At 38.7% G+C, this 24,315-nt stretch overlaps 1 protein-coding gene across 1 annotated transcript in view; it reads right to left on the reverse strand.

The window, feature by feature from the left end:
• Positions 1-3,840: 3,840 nt before the first annotated feature.
• WWTR1 (WW domain containing transcription regulator 1) overlaps positions 3,841-24,315 on the reverse strand; it is a 48,486-nt gene continuing 28,011 nt past the window's right edge. The window contains exons 3-6 of the mRNA XM_009580974.1: positions 17,184-17,383; positions 5,952-6,085; positions 5,288-5,400; positions 3,841-4,227 (exon numbers count right to left, since the gene is read on the reverse strand). Coding sequence (XP_009579269.1) covers positions 4,043-4,227; positions 5,288-5,400; positions 5,952-6,085; positions 17,184-17,383 — 632 coding nt within the window. The 3' untranslated portion in view covers positions 3,841-4,042. The remainder of the gene's footprint in view (positions 4,228-5,287; positions 5,401-5,951; positions 6,086-17,183; positions 17,384-24,315) is intronic.

Below are 24,315 nucleotides of genomic sequence, written 5' to 3' on the forward strand. Positions count from 1 at the left end.
TTCTGGAATAAGGGATCAGACTGAAAACGATGCACTATTTAAGTCCCCAAAACAGAACTTAACAGCTAAATGGAGTTGGTGCTAACTCTTCTGCTTAGAGGTAACTGTATGAAACAAATTGTAAAAAAACATTTGTGTTAGTGAATTATGAATTACAAGGTGCCACTAAAAGAAACAAGTAATGGTGGCACCGGGGAGCATGTTGTAAGCATTATGAGTAAAACTGTAACCATTGCTAACGGCCATAACAACTACTAATACACTGAAACATCATGGTAAAATAACCCATTTCATTTGCTAAGTGCTAATAATTTAATTCAAAATGTATGCTTTTTCCACAGAATAGTATGTCTGTACCTTTATTCCAAGCAGTGTTACACAGTTCCCTGGGAAGCACATACTAAAATCCTCCAAAGAAAAAAAGGAAACAATGCAATAAACCAATATGCATCCAAACTCTTTAAGCTCATTTATATTTGTTTTTCACGTACAAGGTCAAAGAAATAAAAAAAAACAGAATCAAACCCTGGATACAACAGTTTGATCTGATTGCTTTTGATACATACAATCTGTTGCAAGGTACTTGAAATTAAAAACAAATGCTCACACATCATATAACAAAATTAAAAAAAGTAAATAAAAAAGTTAAAGTAGTAGCATGTACATGATGTAGTATATTAGGAAACAAGTTTATTTGAACGTCCATGTTTTTCTGTATTTAAAATAGAAATTTTAATCCTTCCCTTCCCCCAACCAGCATTTGTTCTCAAAAAGTCAAACCCAATCCCTCCCAAGTTACATTCTAACAGTATTACCAGAATACAAACTGTAATTAACAACGTCCCATTACTTCTATATCACCAGGATTTATGTATGCTACCCTCAGTGATGGTCAACAGTAAAACTGTCCAGCTGGCACATTTATTGTATGTATACTACAAGCAGACAGTGTACATTTAGTAGAGTAAATGTTCAAAACCTGAAATAGTACAGCGAAATACTGTCAGCAATAAATTTAGTTTCGTAAGAATTACATATGCTTTGAATACTTAGAAGTTCTGCCATAAGCCTGTTTAAAGCCAGAAACTTTTAAAAAAAGAGAACTTTAAAAAATAGATTTTCTTGTTGCTGCACTTCATCTGATACATCATCTCCATTACAAAAATGAAAAGCTTACAGTGTAAAGAATCACTTTTAACTTAACCACGATTTGGTTCATGACTGAGTAAAGATCTGACCTAAGATTTTGGTAGTTGTTTTACACTGGAAGTAATGTTTCACAAAGCACCCTCCTGTTCCAAATCTGCTGCTGGTTTATTATGGAAGTAATATGGAAACATAGTTTCTGATTTTTTTACCTCTTTAAGGTCTCTGAACCCAGACACTTAACCGCCTGAAACACCGATGAAAGAGGAATCAAGTTTGTAGCTTCACAATTCTGTTAAAAATCTTATGTGACTTCACTAGAAAACTGCATCAGTTTTCATTGTAAGAAGCGTGGCCTCAGCTGATGAAAATCAGTGTAGCCAAACAGAAGTCAACACAGGTTAGCTAATTCACGCCAGCCAAGAACCTGATCTGCTTGGAATATCTTTTATTGTGACAAAACTTAAATTTACAATAGTACAGACTTACTAGCAAACGAAGAATCTGCATTTTCTAAACATAATCTAATGGTGAGCAGTATCAACTGAATCATACTAGAGCTCAGATCTGCAGCTACTGTAAATTGTTCTAGCACCAATGGCTTTCAGTTTGTTAGGCCAATCATGCAGTGCTGATGAGCTAGCCCTACAAGTCGGCATCACAACCAGATGCCAAAAAAATCTCCAATTCTTTTACCAAAGTCAGTCATCTCACTAAAGAACAAAGCCTTAGGACCATCTGTTTTTCATTTAGGCCGACAACCTGAAGAAGTCCTTAAAAGAGAGAGATTAATCATAATTACAGTAATATTGGTCAGCCCTGCCCGCTCCCGTTTGTTGAAAAGAAGTTTCTGCTATCTCAACAGTTAGCTCTAGTGAAAATAATTAAAAAAAACCCCAACAAATAACCCCTCCAAAAGAATAGAAGAAACACAATGCCCATTCAGTCATTAAATCCTGTGCAGACACAACTCTGCTGTCACATCTCATTTTCTATTAAAAAAAACCCCAAAACAAAACATAAAAAGAGCTACTTTTCCCTATGTAATAAAACTTCATGACTGTAGAAGACATACATCTCTTCCATCTCTTTTTTCAAGATTTCGGTGTGTGTGCTTTTTATTTTCCATCTGCTGATATCATGTACACCCAGCAGTTCATCACTGACAAGGTAGTTTATTGTATTAGTTTCTTCTATGATGTTTTTTGCTGAACACTTGTGATTCGTTTTCCATGTATCCCTACCTGCAGCCACCCTTCCCGGCAGGAATCTACATTTGTTACATAAGCATTTGCCTTCCAAACCTACTCCCTATTCCCATCACTTCACCTCTGACCTTTTCACCTACCTTCACCCAACCAGATGGAAAAAAGTCTTTAGTGATCAGTATTCTGGTGCATCGCTAAGATCTTTCTAAGTGTTATTAGACCTGGAAAACACACATTTACACTGAGTGCTACATCTCTTCCTCTCTCTACATAGCCTGGATTAAGCTTAGAGAAAAGTTTTAATGCCTTTCATAAAAAGACATGTTTTTCAATATAAAAAGCTTAAACTCATAGATTATAAATAATATAATTTCAAAATATTTAACGAATTTTAGGACTTCATTTGCATTTCAGGGGAACTGCAAGCTTAATGTCCTTGATGCCTTCTCAGTCCCAAACCTTTGATAAAGAAGGATTTGTAGGATATACAATAGGTAGAAATACACAGAACATGCCCTGTGTCCTGTACACCGATTACAATAGGTGACTTAAGAACCAAGCGACTTTACCAGACAAGTTACAATACTGCTTCAGCATTGCCCTGATAAAGTTACCATCTTTTTTCATGTATACAACTACATGTATTTTGACATTGTCAGTTAAAAACATTACTGAAAACAGTATGAGCAAGGGTTTTTTCCCACTACATATGACATTAACAAGTTGTGCCACATTTTTCAGACCTGATTTTAAAAGCATGTTTTTGCATTTCAGATATTTGCCACAGATTTTATATACATAAAAAATTGTTTGTTCATGTGTTAAGTTACAAAATTGTAGTGCTTAATATAATAAACATAAAAATCTAAGATCTTTTAAAAAATGCTTGTTTATAATACATTGTTTTGTTTTTAAAAGGCAGCAGTCAGTACCAGTCTGGTTTATTTTGCAACAATATTGTAGTGTAAAAATGTTGCTAAACCATTCTGGTACTTTCAGATTGGAAGTATTTGTTTTCCGAAAACTATACAGTAATATACTGAAAAAAGAAACTGCAATAGTACTGTTTGTGCCTTTACAAATACATAATGAGAACTATTATGGCTGATATGGATCAGATTTAATCTGTATTCCATAGAGCACAGTTAGTTACTAAGAATGAAAAAAAGATTTTTAAAGCTTAAGTAAGTTGATAAAAAAAGCTTCTGATACTATTGTCATAAACATAGTAATAAAACTGCTCTCATGGTCTGATGCTGTGCATGCTTTTTGAACGAAGTGACTTAGTAGTTAGCTTTTGTGATTCATGAAGGGTTTGTGATGTTAATCAATACCTAGGAGATCAGTCAGGGACATGCACAAACATCACCCACTTTCTGTCCTTAAAGTGAAACATTTCTGCCTGGTCTGAAAAGGTAAAGAAGCATACAGATGTGTAAAGTAGTGTGCTTTTTTTTAAAGAGGAAGAAATAGATATGCATATATGTATTTATATATAGATATGTATTTCATATTTAAATTAGTGTCAGTCAAATCCAGGCAGAGATTAAACTGACCATAAAGACGATGTAACAAAAGTCATTACGGCAGTAAGTTGTATTTCTTGAGGATTTTCAGATATTCTACCTATATCTCAAGAGGAAAAAGAAATGTTGAATTGCATTGTAGGCCCAATCAGCACTGAATGATTACAGCCAGGTAAGGAAGGGCTCATTTTTGTTGAGTACTGACTCCACGTCGTTGAGAATAGGGATCAAGTCTTCTGACTCTAGAGTCCCAAGATCAACATTTGTTCCTGGAAGACAGTCGAGGAAATCAGGGAAACGTGTTTGTTGTGGATTTATGTTCATTGTTGTTTGTGCTATAGTTTCTCCTAGAAAAAGTAAAGAACTTTTGAAATACCAAACTCTTCTTGTGGGTAATTAAAACAATACAATTGATATAAAAATTAGAATCCCCCTTTCCTATAAGCACTTGTGAGCATTCCTATCCTCTACAAACATTACCTCAAAACCATATTTGCTTGCAGAATGCATATTCTTGTAAGAGTTAATTTCATATCCTTGCTTTGCTCTCAAAAGCACAAAAGGCCCTTTCCAGCAGTGTTCCAAAGCAATCAGTCTCTGACCTTCCACTTGGGAAGCATGATTGTTCAAAGTTCACTAGTCTGCACAAGGAGCAATGCAATTGAGTCTTATGTAAACCCTCTGTCCTGCTCTCTGCACAAGGGTGAATGCTGTCCGTGGGGCATAATTGAAAAAAGTGTTTTACAGCAATTTAGCTCTGCGATATTATATTACTTTTTTTATAAATTAATAGTAACAAGCATGAAAACCTTTAATAGAGAAACCTCTCACTCTTTGCACCATCTAGAACTTCTGATGACTTCAAAAGAAAGTTTAGATGAGGAAATGCTGAGAGTGTCACTACCTGCAAAAAGCTTGTTGATTTCCCAGTAATTTATTTCACTATTTTAAACACCATGAGCACACTGCTATAAAAATAAATACATACCAAAACCTAAATTAGCTAAATACATTCTGTTTGAAGCCAAATCCAACTAATTAATGAAACTGATTTCCCAGAGTTAGAAAACGCAGTGATTTGTACCAAGAACGTAACCCAAGACCAGATTTTCACTCCTTCTACCTTGGACTATGGTATGAAAACACAAATTAAGGCTCACATTTTTCAACTTTTACTTATTTTGTTTAGTATTAGTCTAAGGTAAAAGGGTAGTGTCTGGACCCAAGTTAAAGCTGAGAACTTTCTAGGCACTAAGTACCTTTCAGGCATTTTCCCCCACAGTCTCAGTCTATTCTCTTGCATAGGAAAGTGAGAGATTATCGTTCAGTTATGCAATTATAAAACATTAAGTTATAAAGCAAAGTTATTAATATCATTGTACTTTAAGCTAAGTCAGAGTATTCTACCTGTATCCATCTCATCTACGTTGCTGAGGAAATCTTCAGGTGTCGTTGGTATACTGTAGCATCCTAATCCCAAGCCACTGTCTGTACTCTGTTCCCTGGAATGGTATGGCCCACTGTAAATTGAAACATGAAAAAGCCTCAGGAAAGATGTTCTGTTAGATACAGCCCCTGATCATGGTGTTTGAAAAAAGACAGCACAGTAGGTTAAATATTGAAGTTAAATACTGAGTCATTAAGCCTCATTCTCAACCGTTCGCCACTAATGTGGTCATGTTACATCAGCTCAAATATAAAGTAACTGAAGCGAGGCCACTCTTAAATTTTGACATACACACATGTATATATATCAATCTCTAGACATAAACAGTTCCGAGAGCCCAAAAAACCTGAGTCTATTTCTACTTGGGTAATGTACCTATTCTACCTAGAGTCTTCTACATACACCTATAATACAACTAAAACCACCTGTTACCGTTTGTTTGATTTTTCTAAGATTCCTTCTTGAAGTATAAACTGAAAGATTTCAGGTCAGCTACTTGGCCATACCCCCTGTTCACAGCATGTACAAAAGCAGATGATATAGGAAACTACTTTAGAGAGACAGCTTTAAAAGTGTAGAGGAGGCAACAGAACCAATTGCCTACTGAAGAGGACATGAACTTGCCTGTTCAAGAAAGGATCGGATCCATTATTTGTAACAGGCCTCATGTCTTGCGTCATGGCAGGCGTATTCACAGCTGTCTGAACTGGGGCCATGTTTTCCGAGTCCATGGGAAGTTGTCTGCACAGAGCAGCTTCCTGAAAAGGCAAATAAATGTAAGGGAAGGATTATTCCAACAGCTCAGAACTACTGCAGTCTTGTAACAAGCGAACAAGTAACATACACACATCATCTTATTTAGGAAAGTAATTCTAAACAATTTTGTTTACACTGTAAGCTATTTGTTTACACTGGTGTGAAGAAAATTGTAATGTAGACAGAAAGCATCTTCTATACCCGCCTGTGCTGGCTTAAACCACTGCAGAATCTACCTTTCAGTTACTACCACAGCTGGAAGCCAGTCCCGTAATTCAGCCAGCAGGCAGATGTGTTTGAGGACTTTCTAATCAGCTTCATACTAAACTAGAGAGCCTCTTTGCCTGTTTAAACTAGCCTCACTCTTTTTGCGTGATGCAGATCACGAAATGCTCATATAAATGGCTTTACTGGCAGAGCTGCCACATTGGCAACCTCTAGTGAGGGCCAGTGGCAGACAGCCAGGGGAAAGTCAAACCTTGAACAAGCACAACTACCTGCAGAACGACTGCACCTCTACAGCCTTGCTGGCCACAGATATAATCCCTACAAAATCAAATTACCTACGTTATAACTTTGGACAACTTGTGTGTCACCTCATCATAAAACACTGATAGGCCTGCACATTACAACTGATTACTGACAGCCTATCCACACTTCATGGGCCAGCTAAGGGTTGAGGGTCTTCACAGGCATACTAGAGCTGTGTAACACCCAAATTACAATTTCAGTTTACTGTTCAGTGAGGCCAAGTTCTCACTCTGAGAGCTGGAGTAGCAACAATAAAGCAGTTTAAAACCTACAGACTCAAATTTAATCTCCCATGTATCTGTTTCTAACAGCTTACCTTAAGTGAAATTGCTCTCAGTTTAAACTGGTGCAAAAGAGAGCAAAATCAGGCACTGAAAATATGTGAGTTGCTACTAGATGATATGATTTGCCACATACCAAAGCAGAAGAATATCACTTGCAACCATAAAGTACTTAACATGTTAGAAGAAAACCACTGGAACCAAGACTTTGACCCAATAATCTTTAGAATGAACCCTCTGCCTAATAATAAGCATCTGCCTAATGACCTGTCTCATGACACTGTCTTTAGGATGACAAATGAGCAATGAGAGCCAAAGGAAACTTGTTTCAGAACTCTTCCTGACAGATAAATTCTTCTAGCATTAGCTCTGTGAAACAACCATGACATCTAGTGGTACAGAGGTCCATAACAAAGGTTGTTTGGCTCCACGGGGATGTTCCAAACAAATATCCTAAGACCTTAAAATAATAAAGCTGTATCTGTTTTTTACCTAGTTTACTCAACCTTATTATTATTTTTTTTATGAAGTAAGCAAAGGAAATATTTCATTTAAATCCTAGTAGAAAACTTTTCTCCACTGAATCAGTCATTCATTCTCCCAAGGACAGAAAAGATTAACATGTTTTTGAGACTAGAATATGTTGTTTTACTATGTTTTCAATTGATTTCTTCCTTGAGAAGGACCGGTCTGGTCTCTTCATGAATCATGTAACAGTTATTCATTGGGAATTAACCTATATTGGTGCCCATTAATGCAATGTTTCCTTTATAATCAAATTATCAATATATTCACTGATAGATAATAATTTACATTAGATGGTGTCATTATTTAGTAAGTGTTAAGAATAAATAGTCTGAAGATTCTTAATAGCTTATGTATGATAGCTTATGTATGTCATTACATTTGTCAAGTGAAATTCTAATGGTGATGTTTCTATTTATAATTAAATCAGCTGGAGTCTGTGAAAATGTACAAACCTCAGGAAATGGGCAGACTGGTTTTCTGAACTGTCTACATGAAGATATTGAAAGTATTTTTTTAAATGTAAGAATAGCAACTGCAGCAACAACAAGCAAGGCTAATACTAGAAATCAGCCAGAAAGAAAAAGAGAAAAGACAGCCAGAAAGAAAGAAATACAGAAAGAGAAAGGAAGAGAGAAGAAAAGGAAGACAGATAAAATGAGGCAGGATATACTCAGCTAGGATCTTTTTTTGTTAAAGCCCAATCCAGCAATGAAGTTCTTGTTTTTGATACTTGGGCAGTGCATTTTCAAATCTCACTGGATGTTGTTCCACACTGATAAAGATAAGATCAGAACAGGGGAAAAAAAAAAGCAAAAAAAAAAAAGCCTTTCCCTTAGTTTGCCAACACGGAAAATACGTTATCATTCTGGCTGCTGTAATTTCTAAAAATCAAATGCTATTACTAAAAATAAAGTAACTGACAACATCCTGTTCAAGATCCAAGTATTTGCCTCTTTCAGAGTATTTTGACTAAGTCCTAATTTGATGGAAATTATTTCTCTTTGCTACTTTGCACATGTGTTTGTGCACTGAAAATATTGCCCCAATACCACCCTTTTTTACTGTAAGGGTGATCGAACATTAGAACAGGTTTCTCAGAGAGGTTGTGGAGTCTCCATCCTTGGAGATACTTAAAACCTGACTGGATGCAGCCCTGACCAACCCCTGCTGTAGTTGATCCTGCTTTGAGCAGGGGAGTTGGACTAGACAATCTCTAGAGGTCCCTTCCAACCTCAACTATCCTGTGACTCTATGAATCAAAGAATGACCATGTGCATACATACATCCTTCTCTACAAGATTTTGCTCTTCTGTTTTGGACAATCTTAGTAATTTCTTGCCAGCTGTCATGCCATCTTTTTTCAATTATCAGACTGAAATTCAACTGTATTGCTCAATACAACTGCATTGTATCAAACATAAGCCTGAAAATTTGTTGCCTGTAGGAGGTGGTGGAAAAGCTTTTCTGTATCCAGCAACTTCTCAATGGATCATATAGTACAAATCAGTGTCTCAACTTGTTGGGGACTGTTTATATGTGTGTTGGGGGGGTAGGGGAGAGCTTGCCAAGCTCCCTGCTCATTAAAGAGAAAAACTGAACTAAAAATTTGCTGCCCAGAAAAATATTAAAGCTGAAAAGTTGATAATAATGATTAACCAGAGATGACAAAGGCTAACAACCAACTGTTCGACCAGAGTGCAGTGCCAAAGAAAATCTATGAAGGAAAAGTCATGCACCTGTAGAGAAGAAAGGCCATTATCTAAGAGTGTATTTGTTGACAATTAGTAGGTGGATTCACAGCAAGAGTTTTGAAACTCTTTTGACTAAAAATGCCAGATACCTAGCAGGGATGATAGTCTAGCGCCTTGCGTTTTCACAACAGGTAATGACGTATTGACAGCCTAAAGTTCTATCCGAGTAATTAATTTCACATAATTGTTCTCACTATACTGCCAAAGACAGCTTATTTCTGAGACTAGTAAATTCTACTACTTTGAAAAGACTTGTATTCACTCCACTGCTTTCCACAGCCATTGTAGAAGTACTGTATTTAAGACAAAAGATGTGCACGAAGAAAGTGAGGAAAGGTTTCTAAACAACACTGAAAAATCTACAATTCCATGGAATTGTTTTTAAACATAGAAAAAGATAAATCTCTTCTTTATGGAACACATTCAATTAAATGATCACAGGAAACATGACGCTATTCTCACTCTTCATGTCGTGCCTTCTTCCTTTGAGCTCATTACAGAAGCACAAACACACCTCTCCTCTCTTAAGTCCATGATTCCTCTGGTAGCTTTCCAAAACAGCGAAACACAAAGCACTAGTAGAGATTTCTGAACCAACTCTTAAAAAATGCAGTTGCACATAAAATCAAAGTACATTGCAAAAAACACAGTGTTCACAAAGGGAGTTTCACATCTTTAATCCTCCATGAAATAAATATTCTTCCTCTCACACTGAACTGCACAGAAATAGCCAAGAATTTCCTTACAGCTTTTCATTTCTTTTACAGACTGACTCAAAAAATGCCCAGCTGAATAAACAACACTGAAAAGAGCTGAGAATTTCTTACATCTACTGCTGTTGGCTTGTTCCATCTGGCAAAAACAACCAACCAAAACTGTACCTGTATTACCTAAATTTAGGTTAATACAGATACACAGGCTGCGGTTTAAGGACACTCCTCCCAGAACAGCTTAAGTTCCAAGATGAGGCTTACCTAACACGGGGTAAGCCACTCAACTCCAAGGTCAGTACGTTTTTCTGAGTGCTGAAAGCCCTGGGCACAATGTGCAAACTCTTTATTGCATAGCAGTGTAACTGCTCTGAGCATGCTTAGGAAATCCAGTTCTAACCTCTAGTTGTTTCATGTTACACTAGAAGAACTTTCTGATAATGCAATGTCTGTGCCACTTCAATAAACAGCCACAACTGTGCTTGGGACGACTAATTGTAGCTAACAGGAGCAAAGTGACAACAGAACAGGTTTTATTGTAGGTTAGATGCCCAAGTGTGTGCCACAGGCAAGCTTGTATAGGCCAAGCTGAAACCTGCGCTACTTCAGTGTCACAGTTACTGGCCTTCCAACCTCAGGTTTGCCTATACTTGCCGCAACCATACCTTCTTTCTACAGAAGCTTCTGAAGCACTGCCTTCCTCCAGAAAGACACAAAGATTTTTCTCTATCATATCTTAAGGGGGAAAACCCTAAACCACCAGTAACTTCTGTAAGTTACTCCCTGTTTCCATGGTAATTTAGTTTCCAAAAGTAGCTCAGAATAGACTATTAACAAAGTAAGAAAAAGGGCTCCCAGACTACATTACTGCTATCCATCAGGCTGTTTATCTTATGGTCAGTAAGAGGAACAGTCAGCCATTTGAGAAGGATTTTTGTTGAACTTGAAGGTTTTTCACTGAACTGCCTTCCACCAATAGGAAAGCATTGCAAAATGGCCATTCTTTCCAGGGCACTGGACTTACTGCTCCTGCACAAAGTGCTATGAATTTCGCACGTATTTGCAGACCTTAATGCCGGCTGGCTGTTTTCTGTCCTGCAGCCGACCTATGCAATCAGGAAATTCAGATAGTGATCTCTTTGGAAAACATGGTGCCAACTATTGCTTGGTCCAACAAGGAGAGGTTCATACCCAGGTTTATTAATCATGTCCCCAGATACAGTAATTGGCCCTCCTAACCGCTAACTGCAGCAGGGCCAACAATCCGTTCCAGGAATGTTTAATCTACTACATGATTTAGACAGGCCTTGCAAAGCAAGACAATTTGTGAGCTGAAAAGCCTCTAGCACCCTAAAGAAAGACTCACACTGGCATTTAGAAAATCTAAGTTTCTGTCTCTTCTTTATTGTAAGAAACACTACATTTATTATAAAGTTACTTGATCTACTCCCACTTGGGGAATGGCGTGGCATCTCCCGTATCTTTATTTCAATATATTGCATGTTGCTTGTAATATTAACTCAATGTGTACCTTGTAATACGGAACAGCAGACTGCATACTGAAGTCGGAGTTAGGCTGAGGAAGCAAACAGAGTACTGGCTCTACCGTACATTAAAGTGTGCTGCTCATCTGCTGCTGCCTGATGCAGGTGATTTGTTCAGAAGTCACGTTACAATTTCAGTATTGCTACCGATGTTAGACTTCTTCACTTCTTTGCTTCTTTTGCATACTGGAGTCGGAGTTAGGCTGAGGAAGCAGAGTACTGGCTCTACCGTACATTAAAGTGTGCTGCTCATCTGCTGCTGCCTGATGCAGGTGATTTGTTCAGAAGTCACGTTACAATTTCAGTATTGCTACAGATGTTAGACTTCTTCACTTCTTTGCTTCTTTGATATTATTACAGCAATGGTCAACAGTAATGGATCAATTACACAATCACAAAAGCTGTGTGATAGCCTGTTACGTCCTGTTCTCTATTCTAAGCATGACAAGATTCTTAAAAAGGTTCTTAAAAAGAATATTCAGGAATATGCAGGAATCTCCTACCTTAGGTTAAAAAGTCTGGCAAAAAATACCAGAGACCTCTCGCAGCCCTGTGAATGGCAATATTACAGTTGCAAGCTACAAGAATAGCCTTAGCTATTCTAATTAGCTCTTAGCTCTCAAATGCAGGAGTGCCTCCTGTTCACTAGCAGAAACAATCCTTAGCATTTAATTCAAAAAGGACCAAATGCCCATAATGATCCGCTTGGCACTACAGCATATGGTATTTTAAAAACTTAAAGGGGATATTCAAAATAAAAACCAAAACAAAATAAATTAAAAAAACCTCACAGTACTTTGACATCACAAAGGCCTGTCAAAAACCTGCATCAGTGATTATTTGTGAAAATCTTTAAAGCTTCAAATCATTGCAGTGAGTTGAATTATCCACTGCCTCTGAACACAATTCTGATGTAAACCCCTTTTTAGCTGTATGTCAGACAAAATCTAGGACTTCATTGTCACTTCTCCTGGTACCCTCCTTGGTAGAACTGAACTGAGCTCTATGCTTAGCTGCCAAACAGTCATTTTCAGCTGGGGAAGACAAGTGAGGGCATTTTTTATAGTAAGTTTACATTGCTCATCACTGCAATTCCTTTTCTGCCAGTCCTCATACTTAGGGTGGAAGGTGAAACATCTAGATATTGCCTGTGCCATCAATAAATCAGACTATGGGCCAGTCTGTGCAGTGGAAAGAGCACAGCAGGGAATTCTTCTGTTCAGGCTGTAGCAGGCCAGTATGGTTCTACTCTGCAAGGACAAATCAGTGATAAATCTTCCTCTGCATCCCCAAACACGGCTCCTTCTACAGCCTCTTTTGAGCCCCTGTGTCTTTCTGTGCACATATTTATGGAATAGGATCGGGGGATCAGAAAGGAACCTCTGAGCAGCGTTGCCTTTTTGTGACTATCCCCGCCCTTCCAAACAAGGTGCAAGATGGCACTTGTGCACACAGAGAAGTGCTGGGACATCTTCCCTGCAGGACCCCTTCAGAGATTTCTTCCTGACATCACCTCTAACTATTTCCATTTCCAAGAAGCTCTTGAGCAGCAAGCAGATTGTCCCTTTTCCTTTGGAAAGCTGACAAAACCAAATCAGTAAATAAGAAAATTAACTCTTCACAAAATGACAAAACTGAGTAAGGAAACATTTAAATAGATGCTGTCATACTGGTTTTCTGAAATGCTGCCCTTCTTGCACGTACTCAGTCTGCAGTTCTAGGGGCTTTACCAACTAGATGAAGAGGAGGACAAAGGAGGAAACAAATTCCCTAGGCAGAGATCTTCCAGAACTGTGTATTCCGCCCGGCTGGGTGTGCTGCACCACCCGAGCAGCTGCAGCCAGAAATGGCTGTGGGGAGGCAGCAGCTGCTGCCAGGCTGAAAGGAGGTTTGTGACCCTCCAAAAGAATTCCTCCCCTCTCGCTCAAACTCTCTGCACCTCCTCGCAGTTGCTAGCAGCAGTGTGCACACTTACTCAGCGTTTTTCCCTTAGACAGGTTACACTAAAAAAGCAAAAGCAGCAGTGAAGGGTCAGGGCAGGAGTAACTGTACTTGAACACTGATGACTCCGGAGGGATTTGTTGCATTCTTCTCAGCTGCCAGGGTTCAGGAGTGCTCAGGTTACCGGCAGGAAGTTCACAAAGTTCTCTTAGGAAGGATGGATTTTGCATCTTGCTTTCCCTGGGTGGGAAATACGTTGTTCCCCAAGAGCTACACCAGTTCTGAAAACTTTAGTAATGCAAAGCGATAGTTTCCTGCTTTATATAATGCAGAGCTCAAACACACACCATAGGTGCAGGATGGTATTGGGCATAGTAAGTCGCAGGCTTGATTAAGTACAGCACAGCTGCAGAGTGTTGTGCGTGTATTAGTTTCAAAGTAAACCACAGTCAGCAGGGCAGGGAAACTAGCCCTTGTGTTAATGGCACAACTGTTTTGAAGCTTAATTTGCTCTTGTCCTGCAGCAAGAACAGAGCCAAAGAGAGTAAAAATAGCTAAACACGTTATTAGCATGATGACAATTACGACTAAGCTCATACCAGATATCCCCACTCTCTTCCCACGCCCATCTCTATTATGTTCTGAGCTCTTGATAGTAAAGGAGAAGGTATGCAGAAGACTTGAGATCACTGCTCACATCAGAGAAACCACTTTGAACATAGTTCTGCACACACAGGTAATGTATCATAATTAAGGGTAATGGAAATTGAACATGGGCACAAGATGTTGGTGTCTGTACAGTTTCCAGACTCAGGTCTGAACCATGGAAGGCAAATTCAGCCCCAACATGAGCAAGTAAAAAAATTCAGAGGCTTTCATATCTGCCTTTTACCCCTGTTCAGCAAGAGCACTGAGCACTTAACTTTGAGCATGTACATATATTCACCAAAGATTATGGGAATAATCACACGCAGAGATAGACAAGTGTTGCTGCAGGAGCTATAAAAGCATGTAATTTTAATGCTTTTTTTTCCAAATGCAGCTAGATGGTGCTGTACAGTTTCAAAATGTATTAATGAATTTTTGTTAATTACTTTCATTAAGAAATTTTTTTTTCAAGTTCTTATACATATATTTAGAGGAAAGAGGTAAAAGAGTAAAAAATATAAATGAAACAAATATATTGTTGCAAAGTGTTTTTACAAGTATTCTCACTAATGTTTTTGCGAGTCCCTTGTCACACATCCATTTACATTTTGTCATCAATTTCTCTTTTACAAAAGCCTACTACATGATAGTATGTACATTCATCCTACATTTGGTCTTTCTGTCTGCACAAGCTGAAGTTACTAAGGTTCCAATGGTGTAAATGGAGAGAAATTTGACTTACATATGGTTTGTACATGGGAAGAAAAGTGCAATCATATTCTTCTTGTTAGAAGTCTGTATTAGTATAAAGACCCACATCAAACTGCATTTTCTGTATATGGGAAAAAAGCACTTTCAATACAATTCTCATAACCTTTAATTTGGTGAGCAATTGTAATAATGCCTATTATTACTTTTTGAAAAGTCATGTTTTGGTAAAACGCAAAAAATTATTTGTTCTGAAATAAAAGCATGGAAAAGAGTGCCTCAAATTCTCAATCATTACAAACATTAAAGACCTTTTCTTCCATTAATTTTACTGAGATAGTATTTTTAAAAAACCCAAACCCCAACATATTTAGCAAAACCAACATTCAAAGGCTGCAGAGAGAAAACCAAAAAGCTGGCCGTTAATTTGAGGTTTTCATGACTGCTGCCTCTAAAAGATGACAAATCCTTTGTGAGCACATCTCCCTTCTGGTAAATCTGCTCTGATCATCCAGATGTCTATTTCAGATCTAAAGGTTTTAGAGATGTATGTGTCCCTTTCTTTGCTATCCACAAAGTCTTCTAGAGGTCACTGAGATGCTCCAGTCTGTTTTCATCACTGATGTGTTTTCTCTCAGTCATTCCCCTCCAGACTTGGAAGAGAAAGTGCATCACTCCTCACTTACTTGCGGCTAGTCAAGCTATGACATACACTCTGTTACTCCTCCTCCAGAGGGCTTCTAAGTGTGAGGATTTTTCTTTCTGCATTTTACACAAGTCGCTAACATTTTAAAACATTACAGCAACTTATGGTTCTCTAGTAAATCATCAGAGAAGTTCAACCAATTGGCGTCATCAGCCCAGTAAAAAACATGCTTCTACCTGCTGCAAAGAAATGTCATACTGTATTTCTAAATACAGTATAAATAAATGTTACCCTAAAATAACCACGACTTATGGTACAATGCCAAAGGCAAAAGGACTGAAGGCATGAAATAATAATTCCACAAAATTATTATTTCCACAGAGGATGGAAGTAAGGACGGGTAACCTGGGAGGAATACAGAGACATTGTCTGAGCACACAGGGATGAGGTTAGGAAAGCTAAAGCCCAGCTGGAACGGAATCTGGCCAGGGGAGTCAAAGACAACAAGGCAGGCTTCTGTAAGTACCTAGGTGACAATAGGAAGTCTAGGGAAAATGTGGGCCCACTGCTTTTCCCATGAAGAAAGGCTGAGAGAGCTGGGACCGATCAGCCTGGGGAAGAGCAGGCTCCGGGGGATCTCATCAACGTATACAAACACCTGCAGGGAGGGTGCAAAGAGGACGGAGCCAGGCTCTTTCCAGCGGTGCCCAGTGCCAGGACCAGAGGCAATGGGCACACACTGACACACAGGAGGTTCCCTCTGAACATCAGGAAACACTCTGTCACTGTGAGGGTGACCGAGCGCTGGCACAGGCTGCCCAGGGAGGGGGTGGAGTCTCCATCCTTGGAGGTACTCAGAAGCCATCTGGACATGGTCCTGGGCAACCGGCTCTGGGTGGCCCTGCTTGAGCAGGGGATTGGAGATGACGACCTCCAAAGGACCCTTCCAACCTCAACCAGTCTGTGATTCTGTGATTTTGTGAAAGTTACCATTTTTAAAGGTACTTAGAACTGTAACTGCAGTATTTAGAAGGCCACTAGTAACGGTGTTATTCTTTATAAACCATACTTCATTCACACTGTTCCTGAGAGAAATAGGTTATTTATTTTCTCTAAGGAAGCAGATTAATATGCCATGCAAAACACAACATCATCAGTGGAGTTGTCCGTAGCAGAAAAAATTATTAAACAACTGTTTAACAAATTGTTAGAACTTTTTATTTCCTTAAGGCAGTGTAAAGGAAGTTACATATCTATTTTGTATGATGTGCGTCATTATATAGAGCTGAAACTTAAGAAATAGAACAATAAACAAAACATCCACAGAGAACTATCTCTGGAAGGTCTTCAAATCAGAGGTATTCATGTAAGATGTGAATGTGATTTTATTTTAATTCAAACGCAAAGGGTGCAAGTTACAGAGTTGGGATCAGAGTCAAGAACAACTCTGTATGTTCTGCCTTGATCTTCAGTGAAGCATGAACATGGGTCTACTGTGCAAACCAAGTTAAACTGAGAATTAATCAGTGATAGTTGCTTTAGATTTACAAACAGACGCAGAAGACAATTCGCTCCTTACACTACTATTATAGCTGGTAAGAAAGACACCAGGTCTGTAACTCCTGACAGATGTGTTCTGTTCAATGCTAGTTTAGAGAAAAAGAATGAAATGTTCTATTTACATTAGCTTTTTGGTTACCCTTGCCTAAAACAATGGTTCATCTTGACATAAAGTAACAGAGCTACTAATTGTATCTGGTAAAAATTTGGATGCATTGAACTAAAGGCTCTGGAACAAAATAAGAGAGTTACCTGTCGCAGTAACTCCTCCTGACGCATCCTAATTCGCTCCCGCTCCATCTGGATTCTCTGGAGCCTTAACTTCTGCTGCTGCTGTTGCTGTGTGGTCAGTGCACTGGGCAGGTTCAACAGCCCTGGCTGCGGAGTCTGGGGAGGACGAGACTGCTGCGACATGGCTGTGCTGGGTGTTATTTGGTGCTGGTGATTCATGACTGTGGGAAAGAAAATAAATCATGGCTGGTTAAGTAGAATTGTACTTTAAGATAACAGAGGACCTGGGACACATGTTGCTCATTTGCAGTAAGTATATAGAGTCATTAGAATTACTGTATTTCAAGTGACTGAGATAACTACTCTATCATCCGGCAAAATCTGGTACTAGTAATGGCTTAATAAATGATTTTTAATATTTCATATGTGTATAAAACATGAATACTTATAATACAGCAAGTATTTATATTCATCCTGGTATGTTCAAATATTTACCTAATGATATGTCATAAATGACATGCAAGTTTTTTAATTGAAAATTCCTCTACAAATGTGTGCCTATAATACGCGGTATGCTAGTAAAAATGTTTTCAATCTTAACGTTTTCTTTATTGACAGATCTAAATTAATTATTGTAAGAATAATTACCAGCATAAATAGTGAGCACTCTGTACCACTATGAAGTAGATGACACACACTTTTTTCAATGACACGCAGATGAGAGATGTTCCAGTTCCAGTTAAGAAGCAAACCTCGTAGGAGGTCCTGTTCCCTGGCAGACTGTAGTCTTCCTGTATTATCACGGATGAGTTACAATCCCTGTGTACTTATCTATAAATGAGGGTTAATATTATTCTCGTATCTCGCAGAAGTGTTTTAAGCACTCACCTCACAGGCACTCACACATTACAGTAATGAAAAGCAGCTTGAGAACTGTAACTGAAGAACAAAAGTGCATCTAATGAGATCCAGCAACAGGCTGGACCATCAGAAGTTACAAAAGTAGCGCAATAAAAAGACACCAGAAACTATCAGAAGCTACATCTTTCCATAATAATCTTAACATACTTTTACTTACTTTTTCAAAGCAGGTGAAATGCAAGGAAAACATAAATTTATAAATAAAAAAGCAAAGTAGTGAGAATCACTGCTAAATTTTCTTGATAGATGTCTTTGTCTCTTTTGAACAAACACTGCCCTTTCTTCCACATGGCCTCAGCCATTCTGAGTTTCAGGGTGCAGGCAGTGTAAAGTCAGCTGAGTTCACACTATGAGAATTACTATCAATAGCAAAACAGTGTAATTGCAAGTTATTAATAGAATCATACCAGTTTCATTATCTAACCCAGCAAAAATCTTTATCAATCTTGTACTTGAACTGCCCAAATTCACTGCTGCTTTAAACAGTTACATCAGGCAAGAATCGAGTTTAATGAGTTCTTAAATGCAAGCCTGTATAAAATGAATCCAAAAAAGATGTCAAGTTCAGGCCTGGCATAACTCCTCTCAGGAGTCACATAAGTCAGGTAAGGCTGAATTTACAATTCACGGTTTCATTTGCAAATGAAAAAGGTCTAATAAATTAGAGATTAAGGTGTCTGATTTTAGACCTGAATTAACACAACAGAGGGATTTGTAACTCTGCCGTGAATTCCAGATATGCAAGCACCATATTGTATAGTTAATGTCGTACAAAGAAAACCAAAATAGTCTTTTGCACATTCGATTAACATCTGAAACCTTATCTGTTGGGGTATTCAGATTTGGGAATGAATCATTAATTCCCAACCTTTGGTAGGATATTCAAAAGGTTCGTCTGGGGAATAACTCTATAGATGGCAGGTGAGAAACGGGACCTTTTGTAAGCAAACCTGATTTATACCCATGTAAACCAGCTAAACCCTTTCATTTGCAGACAGAAGACTGCTGCTTAGACAGTTAATGTTGCTTAGACTGTTAATATTACTTAAATCAACATAATCTTTGCTGGACAAACTCAGAAACTATAAATCAGAGCAGAATTCTCTGTTGGATGGGCATTTTTATTGAGAGAACTGTTATGAAAGAAATTGCAAGTCTTTGTGCAGCTCCACAGTCACTCTGGTAATCATGCCACAAAGCTAAAATAATCATTTGGCACCTTTGACAGCAGGTATCACTTGGCCATGGAAACAGAACCACCCCTTCTCTCTAGAAATGTTTCCCTCTTAGTAATTGGCTTGGAAAAAAACAGAGGAAAATGAGACAGAGAGGGGAAACTGCATAGCCTCTGCTTGCACCTCCTTTTTCAGTAAAAGGTATCAGTTCCCAGCAATGCAACCTAATGCCTTTTGTGAACCGTGAACAGTTCCTTCTTCTCCTTCTCCATCTTCACATTTCCAGTAAAAAACACGTACAGTATCTAAAGCCAGTCTGGATTACAAGTGGTAACCATGTACTGTTTTAAAAATTAACTGACATTTTTGCAAGGATTCTTTCACTAATGGGGCAATAGCATAATTAACAAAGCTCTTATCTTTTAACAAGAACACCCCAGGTACTCAAATATTCTCTAGAAGAGACACAATATTTTTCTCTCCAAAGGACTAAGATTTGTATCTTCCTTTTTATCTTTCAGTCATTGTTCTTACTCATATGAGAACTATGCTCATAGTTCTAAGCTAAGACAGCTAAGTTCTATGCTTCTCAGACCTGAACATATTTATGCTGTGTACATGTCTGACCTTGAAAGATACAGTACAGCAAACACTGTTAGAGTGTGCATTGAAAGAAATGGGTTGATGACTTTACAGCCTGGTTCAAATGTATGATACCCATACAATGCAAAATGCTGAACTTAACTCACTCTGCCAGTTCCAAGTTAAAATTTTTTTGAAAGGCTGACTTTACGCTAGCCAGCTTTCTGCCAAATCAGGTACTGTCTTGTCTTTCTGCAACTGGAGTAAGGCAGGTACACAGGCATTAGGCCAGCATAAACTTTGCCCTGCTTTGTTTGACAGAAATCTTTACATGTGCTCACATCAGATCTGAATCAAATTTTTCCTTCTGGGTGATCCAGTATCACACAGGTAAAGACTACGGAACCATTTGAGAGTGCAGCCGCATGGTATTTTAGCTTTGGTGGCAAATCCAGCTCAAGAAATAATCCAAGTTAAAAGCAGCGCTGCAGTAATAGAACCTTTTCAGGATTCAGTTTATGTGTGGTCCACAAACAGCTGTATCCACACAAATGACATCATGCTTCCACATGAAACCAGAGTGTTGCCGTTTATCACCTCTTCCACACCCAGCTGTTTGTTCCTGCCCACATGCAACCCCATTACTGAGCTGGCAAAAGTATTCTTGTGGCCACACAGCAAACTAAAAATTGCCTAGGGATAAAAAGATTATTTTCTGGCTAGATCAGTTCCCAGCAAGAGTAACTGGGTACCCATGAAAATGCTTATGGGCAACCAATGTAGGAGTCCAGGTGGGAAAAATAAGCTGGTTGCAGGAAAGACGGACCAAAGCCAGCACTGATCCGTAACTTTTCAGTAGTAAAAAACCAGAAAGGTTAGCAATCTGTAGTGCTGAGAGGGGAAAGGTAGGAATGACAGCTGGGTGCAGAAATCAAACCACTTTCATAATGGGAAAACCACCTTCTAAGATGCAGTGAATCTACTCTTATTCACATTAAAGTAAGTAAGAAATATTGTAAGTACAATTATATAAATTATATCAGTGTAAATTTGGTGTTAAATCGCCAGAACCATAAGCACTTAGGCAGGAATTTAACTCTTCTCATATGCATAAGCATGTGCTTAAATTTTTGGCATGTCAATGGTTGAGTGAATAGAACAATCATGCTAAGAATCCAGGCTGGCTGAAGGATTATCACAATATAGCAAGTTCTCCATAAGAAAATTGCTTTCATGTAAGTAGCACATGCAAATGACAGAACCAGGCAAAATTAAGTAAAGATTAATAGCCTGTACGGTGTGTCTGGGATACACTCAGGGCTAGGGCATGAGTTGTAGTACTATTTGTCACAGCTATTGCCTTTGCTATATAAAATACTCCCTTCTTCATCAGCTCATCTGTACCCATGTTGTATCACAGCTGAAATAATACATGCAAGAATGCAAAGAACAAGACAACATCAAAATGCTGAGGAATACTTCTCCCTGAGCTATGGTCCCCAAAAACCCTCCAAGTCATTTCTTCTCATGGGGACAAAGAATATTTTGGTCCAATGAACTCTGTATCTTGCAGTCAATTACTTTTCTTTCAAGCAATACTATCCATTGTTACATACCATCAAAGAACTACAGGAAGCTCAGTACAATGAGTAAAGTAAGCATTCCCACACCTTGACATTAGGAGTATAGAAATTACATCACACCGAATCTCCTACAAGTCAAGTATGCCGTAAGTATGTGATCATATTTTTAAGAAACAAAATCCATTCTACTTCCAAAAAAAAGTTATTTACATCATCTGGGTTTGATAAAGCTATAGCTATGGCAAAGTTTTACAAACTTCAGTGCAGGAGATGCACAGAAGGCTAAGGAGTAGGTAGGAGCCATCCTCAACCAATTCCACCACCGGCATTATTTGGCTCTGCTCCTCGTTCAATCAGTGCCTTTCTCCTCAGAGGTTTGTAGGTCTCAATCTCTGGACACAGGTCCACGAAGAATAGGTCTGTTCAAAACTACCACTAATTGGAATGGCTTTTGAAGAACCATTGACTTGGGTCATAGAGACAAACTTACTGAAGGCTATTTGAACCCGCTGACACCACATTTTTCTCCAGCATACACTGCTTCAAGAAAAAATGGGATTCAGGTAACTCTCCAGTCAGTTTGAATACCAGACACCTACTTTCATAGCAGCCCAAACTGGATAGACTCAGAAACATTAAGTATAGAGGAGTCATGTATCTGTGCTTTCAAACAAATACAGATAGTTTTGTCGAAGTACCTGGATAGAGTATGTTTATGATAAAGTCTAACTTAAAATAGAGCATTAAATTGATATGGTGATAAAATCAATTTCTTCTTTTAATATAATTCAAAACCAGTTTGTAAATACACAGATGCTAAGGCCCAGGTTTTGATCCTACCAACTGCGTAACAGCATCATTCCACTTGAATTATTCTTGAGTGCAATCACAATAATGTCCCATAAGCAAATTTAGGACATATGTGGGCTACTTTTGTGAAGTCAAATCCAGTTTTTGGGCATGTGCATGCACACATATAATGCACATTAAGTTAATCTAACCTAGCTCAAAACAAATATTAACTGGAAATAAAAATAGTATAAAACATGAGGCTGTTAGGCAATTCTTTTTTTATATCTATTACAGAAAACAAAATGAAACCAAAACCTGGGGCATTCTGCAGCACTTCCCACAACAACTGCTGCATTCAGCTGCTCTAAAAATACATCCTAAGGGTCAAAATGTTACATGTACACTAATAAAAGAGCTGACTCTGGGAACTAGCTGAAGAGTAATTAAATCATGGCAGATTTGCAAGTACTCTTTTGCATTGGTTCCACTGAAAGGCACTGAAATTATTATGAGCAAGCCTTCAGTTAATGTGTTAAGTTTTAGGGCTTTTCTATACCAGCAGTTCACATGTGATGGCATGTGGAATGTGTCCTCTGCAAAACAGCCTGTGCAAATGGTCCTCCATACTTTTGAAAAGCACTGCCCATCACCTTCCTAGGGGCTACTGAAGCCTGGGCCCTATGAAAAGCAGCCTATCTCCATTTTGAAACATTCCCAGAGGATAAATCACAAGGCCAAAGACATCCTGTGCACAGAAGATGAAGTGCTTGCTCCTTTTCCCCTCAGGCAACAGCCACCCTGCAGCCACTGCCACTTTCCTCAGCACAGTTCTTGGCCCATGTTAGGTGATGTGGGCACTAAAAAACTCCGTACAGTTTGTGCACTAGCAAAAATACCCATAGGCAGCAGATAAATCCTTCATGCAAGCAGTCACTCAATTCCTCCCTGCCAGCAGGATGGGGAAGAGAACTGGAAGAGCAAAAGCAAGAGAAACTTGTGGCTGAGATAAAGAGTGAGCGAGCGGCTGTGTGGTGCTTAGTTGCTGGCTAGGGTTAAACCATGACACAGTTGAGGCAAAGCTATGCACAGGAGCAAAACAACGTAATTATTCACAAGTTCCCATCAGCAGGCAGGTGTTCAGCCACTTCCTGGAAAGCAGATACTCAGCACACGTAAGGGTTACTTGGGAAGACAAATGCCGTAACCATGAACGTCCTCCCTTCCTCCTCCTTTCCTTGACCTTTTATTACTGAGCATGGCATCATATGGTATGGAATATCCCCTTAGGTAATTCAGATCAGCTGTCTCGGCAGTGTCACCTCCCAATTTCTTGCGAACCCCCAGCCTACCTGCAGTGTGGAGGGGAAACAGTGGGAAAAAACAGAAAGCCTCAACGCTCTGCAAGCTCTGCTCTGGCATAGCCAAAACACTGGTGTGTGTTATCAACACTGTTTTAGTCACAGATCCAAAACACAGCACCATAGGGGCTGCTATGAAATTAACTCCATCCCAGCCAAACCCAGCACGAAGGCAGGGTGAGTGCATAGCGCTTGTATAGTTAACTAAATGCTTCTGTAAAATACTGGACTTTCTGTTCAGATGCAGTACAACTGATCTGATGTACTCTTCAGTACCTTTCAGTCAGGATGCTGGAAACCAGTAATTCAAAACCAGTATTAAAAAAATCCTTAAGCTCTACCTGAATTCAAGTCCAGGTAAAAAAGGAAACCACATCTGGAGGCAACTAGACATATTGTAGCTCCACTGAGCTGGCTTCTCTGCTGAAGAGGAGTTTGCAGATGTTTTCTAGTATCTCAAACTTTCTGACTGCACAGGGAGACTATGGCAAGGTACATCTGGGAATAAACCAAAATACACTAGCAAGTGATTTGTATTTCGCTACACAGGAAAAATAACTTCATCCCATACCAATCTTATTACAGAAAACATTTTTACACATTGTAAAGTCAAAGAATCTGCTCGTATTGGTCCTGTGCATGCTTCTCCACATTTCATGACAGAAAATATGATTGTTTCCTTTCACTGTGGCATAAAATGTGGAAGTTTCCAATGTATGTAGTCCTGGAATGATGCAATTAA

Source organism: Fulmarus glacialis, unplaced genomic scaffold (assembly GCF_000690835.1).
Source record: "Fulmarus glacialis isolate BGI_N327 unplaced genomic scaffold, ASM69083v1 scaffold4857, whole genome shotgun sequence".
In the NCBI taxonomy this organism is placed as follows: Eukaryota; Metazoa; Chordata; class Aves; order Procellariiformes; family Procellariidae; genus Fulmarus; species Fulmarus glacialis.